This window comes from Furipterus horrens, unplaced genomic scaffold, assembly GCF_987537825.1.
Source record: "Furipterus horrens unplaced genomic scaffold, mFurHor1.1.pri manual_scaffold_5, whole genome shotgun sequence".
In the NCBI taxonomy this organism is placed as follows: Eukaryota; Metazoa; Chordata; class Mammalia; order Chiroptera; family Furipteridae; genus Furipterus; species Furipterus horrens.
The window spans coordinates 179,790,488-179,797,659 of record NW_028327175.1 but is presented as its reverse complement, the minus strand read 5'-3'; the positions used below and the strand labels follow the sequence as shown (position 1 = coordinate 179,797,659).

The window sequence follows — 7,172 nt, the reverse complement described above, 5'->3', positions numbered from 1 at the left end:
AAGTGAAAGAAACCAGTCACCAAAGATCACATATTATATAATTCCATTCATATAAAATGTCCAAAATAGGCAAATCTATAAAGACAGAAAGTGGATTAGTATTTACCCTGGCTAGAAGAATGAGGTGGGATATGGAAAGTGACTGTTAATGGGTGATGAAAATGTTGTCAATTTGAGTGTGGTGATGGTCTCACAACTCTGAATATTACTAAACACCACTGAATTGTACACTAAATGAATTAATTGTATGGCATGCTAATTATGTCTCAATAAAGTTGTAAAAATGTTAAAATAAGGAAAACAATGATGGATTTTAAGTAAGACAATGAGGTGATTCCATCTATGTCACGGGTAAATAACTCTGGCTAGAGAATTGGAGGAGGAGGTAGTTAGACTAGAGGTAGAGGGACTATTAGGTAGGAAGTTGTTCCAATTTGTGCAGGAGATGCTGGAAGTCTGAACCAGGGCAGAAACAGTGAGAAAAAGATAGAGGTTTTGGAAACTATTCCATGATGGCAAAGGTTTTGTGAAACAAACATTCCATGTTCTGTACAAGAATGAGTGGCATAAATATTAAATTACTACAGTCCTTGGGGAAATATCTTAATAACACGTAACAAAAATCTCAACGTGTTCATACACTTTCACTAGTTTCTAAGTCCCTATCTTAAGAAAGAAAAATTAATGTTTTAAGCAAAAATCAGGTACCATTGCATTACTTATCAGTGAAAGCAACCTAAGTGTCCAAGAAGGTGGAATAATTAAGGAAATGGTGGTATGTCTAGGTAAATGAATATTATACAGTCTTTAAAATATTTAAAAAGTGAAATTTCATAGGAAAACATGTATGTTATATTAAGGAAAATAGAAAAATAACATGAAATTGCACATACAGTGTTTTTAATGGTATAAAAATGTCTAATGTAATTAATTTTACTAATTGCTTTTTCTGTATGTTTTATGAATTTTGTTTCTGTATGAAAGTGTTCTATATTTTCTACAATGGTAATTTTTTGTCAAAAAATATATAGTATTTTTTTAAAAGAAAAACAATAGCTATTTTGTTCTTAGATATGAAGGGTAATTCCAGAACCACTTGTAATTCCTTCTCCAGGGTTTCCTGTAGCAGGTATTTTGCCTGGCAGAGTCTAGGTCCCACTGTGTTCATCTGCCTCATCACAACTGTGCCCAGAGCCTTGCATTTTTTCCAAATTTATTCCCAGAAAATCCTGTTGGTGTCTGTCTTTTGATTAATAATGCCAGTCGCACTGAAATATGACCTTACCCCCTAGGTGTAGAAGTGGAATGATACCTTCTTTCTGACCAGAGTCTTGGTCCCGCCAAGCAGAAGAGGAAGCAAGATTTGCCACCAGGTAGAGCCCAGGCTCCCAGAAATGAGGAGCCTGCCTCTGGCCTGCATCTTTGTACATCCTCAGAAGTGAATGTACAAAGCAGGTGACTTGACATACCTTCCACCTCACATGGAATTAACTCGCTTTTAATTTAGTTCAGCTCATTTCTGAATGTGTAACATAGTCAGACCCAGTTCTGAAGTTGGGAGTCGGGAGGTAGAGGGTGATGGTTGAATGAGGGTGTGCTCGAGGTATAGGTGAATGCAGAAAATTTTTGAGATCATGTCACAGCAGTTGGGAAGTTTCCCTTTAGTGCACAAAGCCTTCTACTAACATCCTTTCCAAGCTTCTGCCCACCACCACTTAGAAAGTCAACAGATTACTCTGCTGGACAGTGGGTTCCCAGGTAAGCGCTCTAACTCCAGAAACATTCTTGCTGTGGGGTCCATATCTTCTTCCCTAGGACTTCAGCCATTGGTCTACTCCCATGAGCTACCTCCAAACAAGCCTAACTCCTCTCCCACCACTTGTCCATCCAGCCATCCAGCCCCAGAGTTCCTTCAGTCCCTAGTCTCTGAAAACTGGCTGACTTCCTTCAGACAACCTCGAAGTGTCCAGATTCAGGTGTTCTTGTCCTGGCCTCCCTCTCTCTGGCTGCTCTGCCTCCCACTATATAAGGTCAATTTCACAGCCTGCGCGTGGCTGGCATCTGTCTCACCTGGGTGCCCAACTGCACCCAGTCCTGAGTGGCATTCAACCAAACCTTTGGAAGAAGCAATGCTGACTGAAGGTTCAGCTTGCCCTCAGTGTCACTTCGGGTGTGACCTCCTCCAGAAAGTTTCCCTGACTCCCTAGGTGTGGTCCTCTTCTGGCTGTAGACTTCCAGAACACACAGTATGGATAATTGTTCCTGTCGCACAGCCTCCCACGCACACTGGGAATTTGGTGAAAGCATGTTCTTTAGGGTCCCAGGAGTGTATCCCTGTCCCCTCACTGAAGCCTGTCAATGAGGGAACTGAGGCAGGAAGTGAGAGTGAAGAGTGATAACAGTGAATGAAAGACTGAGTGGATGAATGGATAGAAGAATGGATGACAGCTGAGGTTGCCCCAGTCCTCTTAATACAAAAACAAACGTCAGGTCACGTAGGTGAAACGCGGGAATGGGTAAGTCTTCCGGGGTCTGAGGCGGTCCATTCCAGGTTAGAGCGGCAGGAGCGTAGAGTGCAGCAGGCCAGCTGGGCGGGGCCTGGGCGGGGCCTGGGCGGGGCCGGGACGGCTCAGAAGGTGGGGACAGCGCTCAAGTCCTGGTGAGCAGCGGACTCCCGGGGAACAGCGTACAGAGGCTTCAAGAGCTTGCTGAGCCCACTGGCTGTGGCACTCGCCCACCGCCATGCCCTCCTACACTGTTACCGTGGCCACCGGCAGCCAGTGGTTCGCTGGCACAGACGACTACATCTACCTCAGCCTCGTGGGCTCCACGGGCTGCAGCGAGAAGCACCTGCTGGACAAGCCCTTCTACAATGACTTTGAGCGCGGAGCGGTGAGGGCGTGAGGCCGGACAGGGCAGGGGCGCCTGGGACCCTGGTGGCAGGAGGCGGGGAGGGGGACCCAGGCAGAAGAATCTCGAGACCCATCGGAGTGGCCAGGACCCAGCTGGAAGCGCGTCCAGCAGTCCCTTGGGAGACCTGGACCGTGTGGAAGCGCGTCCAGGGCCCTGTTGGGGTGGCTGGGATCCAAGATCAGGGGGTTTTCAGTTGAGGCTCTTCTCCCCAAGGATCAGGGAAGATGCAAGGTTTGTTCTCCATTTCTTAGATGAGGACCAGAGGCTCTGAGAGGCCCCTTAACTGGGCAAGTGCTATGGGGAGCGTTACTAGTGCCCCACTTCGTAGAATTCCTTCCACGAGTTGAGGGGAAAGGGTCATAGTCATGGACCCTTCTGTAAAGCACAGATGGCACCTCAGAGCAGCCTCCAGCTGTGGCTGAAAGCATAGGCCTGGGGATCTAGAGGCCTGAGTTCCATCTGGGCCTGACCACTACCTCACTCTGTCGCCTCTCTGGGTCTCAGTTTCCCTAAGTGCAAAATGAAAGGGTCAGCTTTAGGCTGGTCCAATTATCCTGGGTGACCCCAGGCCCAGTTAGAGGCCTAGAGTGGCCCTAACAGATATCTCCACAACTGAGCAGCTGCCATTTTCTGGACTGGTACCGAGAGGAATTTAGAGGGAAAGAATAAGAGAACTCAAGCAAGGAGAAGCCTTGCAAACCTGAAGGTTGTCACTGCTCCTTGCTGAGTGTACAGCACTGAGCATTCCACGCCAGGTGTGAGGGCTCAGTGGAGGAAGAAGGGGGAAAGGGGAAGTCCCCTTTCCCCTCTTCACTGGAGACCTGGAGCTGGGGGAGTTTGGGAAGCAAAGGGAGCCAATGTTTACTGCACCTCTAGTCTGTGGGGCCAGATGCTGTGTGAGGCCATACACAGGTGTCCTTACTCAAACGGGATCCTGATGATGACCTGGGCATGAATTCTAGCCCTGTGAACATGGCAGATCACAGTTCTCTTGGCCCATGTTTAGTAACATGCCCAGCCCAGCAGCAAGCACATAGGCAGTGCTCAGTAAATGATTATTGTGATAGTTCTGACATGCTGCAGGTGCCCATGGAATATCTGTTCCCTTCCACCACCCCCAGCTCCTGAAAGGGACCAAAAAAATGTAGACTTCACAAAGCTGTCTTGTCACCACTTAGTTGATTATAAGGTTGAATTATATAAAATTGTTCAGAGTTGATTATGTTTAAAGGACAAAATGGCAATTTCATATGGCTCAACCAAATACTTACTGGATAAAATTTGTGACGTGTTTTAGGTCTCCATAGCCTAAAGCAGGTGCCAGATTCAAAGTGGGCTTGATTCTTACCCTGGAGCCTCAGAACCTTGCTATAAGCCAACTGTGCACTTTAACTAAGTTCAGCACACAGGGTAGGTAGGGGAAAGTAGGTTTACAATTGTGAATATGCAAAACAGTTTATTCTTGTATTATTGTTTATTGATTATTGTATTATTTTCCATATGAACAACTGTAAACCTACTTTTGCCCCACTCTGTACTAGCATGGCTTGAGCTCCCATCACTAAAAGTTAGGCATTGAGTATAAGAGCAAACTCCTGTTGCTTGGTTTCCCTAACCAGGGAACTGGTGCTGGGAACAGAGGCACAGTAGGGCTAATTAGTCATCCATTTGAAATGACACCCTCTGTCATTTCTGACGCACCGTCATTTATTTCTATTTTTATAGATTCCCCAACACCTCAGGGAGGAGAACAGGATACAGACTATTTTCCCTTTCTAAGTGGGCCCCAGTGGGGTCCTATTCTCCACACACTGAACACATCAGTGTGTTCAGTGTGCTGTGCAGGGCACTCAGTGATGTGGCCATAACAGGTTGTTGGTTGGAAGAGGAATGCAAGTACTGTTCTGATTGTTACTTCCCTCCCTCCTTCTGTCTTCCTAACCCTGAGAATTCATTCAAATGCCATGGTGATTCAACACCCAGTGTGTCTCAGAAGCAAATTTCAGGAGAGATTTGCATGTCACATTTCCATTGGGGTGACAGAGGGCAAGTCAGGGGGGACTGCTGCAGTGTGGAGGAACCAGCTGGCTCTGAAGTGCCCTTTAAAAATATCAGCTTTTGAGAAAGTTCCTGTTGATGCAATTACTCCACACTTTGTCTTGCACAGCCCAGAGTGACTTCCTCATTTCCCAGCCAGTGTCTCTTTAAGGACAATCCTTCCCTTTTGAGTAAAGGTGAAAGAAAAAACTTAGAGGAAATACTTGCTGAGAAGATAAAGCTATCCCATTTTACTCTAAAAGTGTTACAATCATCAGCTCCTTATGGTTTTATAGCAATAACAGTAAAGATTATTTCAGGCAACCAATTCAATCATTTCCAGGTCATTAAGCAGGTCAACACCACCTATACTCCCTAAGTAAAATAATTGACAGGACTTAGTTTTTTCTCAATAAATTGAGTCACAGATCCCTGGTTATTCTCATCAGAGTTCTGCATAGTGATTTAGGACAGAATTGGGAGTTGTAGCCCTTAGCAGGGAAGACTGCCCTATAAACTGTCCCACCTTCACTGGCTCCTCATTGTCTGCTGGGGAAAGCCCAGACTGCACCTGAAGAGCCCAGAGACTAGCCCAAGTTTGAAGATTTAGCAAACTAATGTGTTTCTTTAAAGTAATTCAAGTGAAATAGGATGACTTTTACAGATCAGAATACTTCTGGGAAATCTTACTTTACTCATGTTAATTCTATGACAGCACTTTTAGGAAAGCAAAGGACAACATATTATCTGGAAATATATTCCATAAGTGTAAACACATCTTAAATTATATATGCTTCTTAAATATACTCAGTGAATATTCTTGATACTTCATTCTTGTAATATATTAATGAAAAATAAATATTTCTTTTTGACCTGTAATCTCTCTCCATCAGTCTTCCTTCTCTGTCCCCTCTCTTCCATATATTCTGCCTCCTTTTATATTTTCCCTTTCTCCCTCTACTCCCTATTCCTCACAGTCCCACAGAGTCGCCCATTTCTCTCTTCTTATCTGCTCCAATTTCTCCTTTCACTGTCTCCATTTTCCTCTTTGCCCTCTCAATTGCCCTAACCATTGCTCCCTTTCTCCTCTCTGCCCCAGTTTCTCCCTTGTCCACCCCTTAGTCTCCCTCTCTGATCAACAACATCTTCCTCTCCCCCCCAACCCCCACCAGCCCCTTATCAGCCCTCCAAGGTGGGTGTCCCAGGCTGGGCCATGCCATGACTTCCTCTGTTCCTGCTCCAGCAGAGATCCCTGTTGCAGCAACAGCAGGGATCTGGAGCAAAGATGAATGAAACATTTCTTAAAATGCTGATATAAAAATCAAATGAAAACTGGAAAGCTAACGCTTTGCTGAAAAAAATTTTTTTAAGTTGAGAGCAATTGAAATGAGCGAAGTGGCCCTCCTTGAAATGAGACTGGTGAATTGCATGCTTCCCTGGCTCTATCTCTCTCCAGCATCTGACCAAAGCACCTGCCACATCTGCCCCAAGGAGCTCCATGCTCCAGCCACCTTCTCCCCACCTCAGGGATCTTGCTTTCTCCTTTCCTATAACTGAAATGGCCTGCCCATCTTTCTCCTCCCACTCACCTCACCTCTGAAATCTTACCAAGTCCCAAGAGCTGCCTCAAATGTCATCTCTTAAGAAGCTTCCGTGTCCTTCCATCCCATGTTGTCCCTTCATACTCCATCAATCAGTTGAACTAGGGCTCGGAAAAAAACCCATCCAGGGCTTGTCCCACCATGTTGCTACAAGGGACAGTGGGAGAAACCTGTACTGGATGTCAGACATATGTGGATTGTAATCATGGGGCCACAATTATACAATGGCATGGTAGCTGCCTGACCTCTCTGAGCCTCATTTTCCTTCTGTAAAGTGGGAACCATCTATGCAGCCATGCACATGTATGGTATTTATTGAGGGCCTGTTATGGGCCATCCACTATTGATAGTGTCCACTGTGCTGAATGGACATGAGAATTCAATATGTCAGGGCAAGTAGATGACAAACATAGCAGCCACCCTGGTACTAGCCCACAGAGAGGAAGGAGTAAGATTGGACATTCCTAAGACCTGACTTTGCTGTTTGATGCTTAGGATTTTACAGTCTTCTTGGAGGCCTTCTATTTTCTGTGACTCTCCACAGTCGCCAGATTTTGTCCCTAAAAGACTTCCTGAATTGGGTGGGGCTGAACTCCTCAAACACTCATTCACCTCCTGTTA

At 45.5% G+C, this 7,172-nt stretch overlaps 1 protein-coding gene across 1 annotated transcript in view; it reads left to right on the top strand.

Moving 5' to 3' along the window:
- Nucleotides 1-2,653: 2,653 nt before the first annotated feature.
- ALOX5 (arachidonate 5-lipoxygenase) overlaps nt 2,654-7,172 on the top strand; it is a 59,703-nt gene continuing 55,184 nt past the window's right edge. Inside the window, exon 1 of the mRNA XM_090278393.1 lies at nt 2,654-2,892. Coding sequence (XP_090134519.1) covers nt 2,743-2,892 — 150 coding nt within the window. The 5' untranslated portion in view covers nt 2,654-2,742. The remainder of the gene's footprint in view (nt 2,893-7,172) is intronic.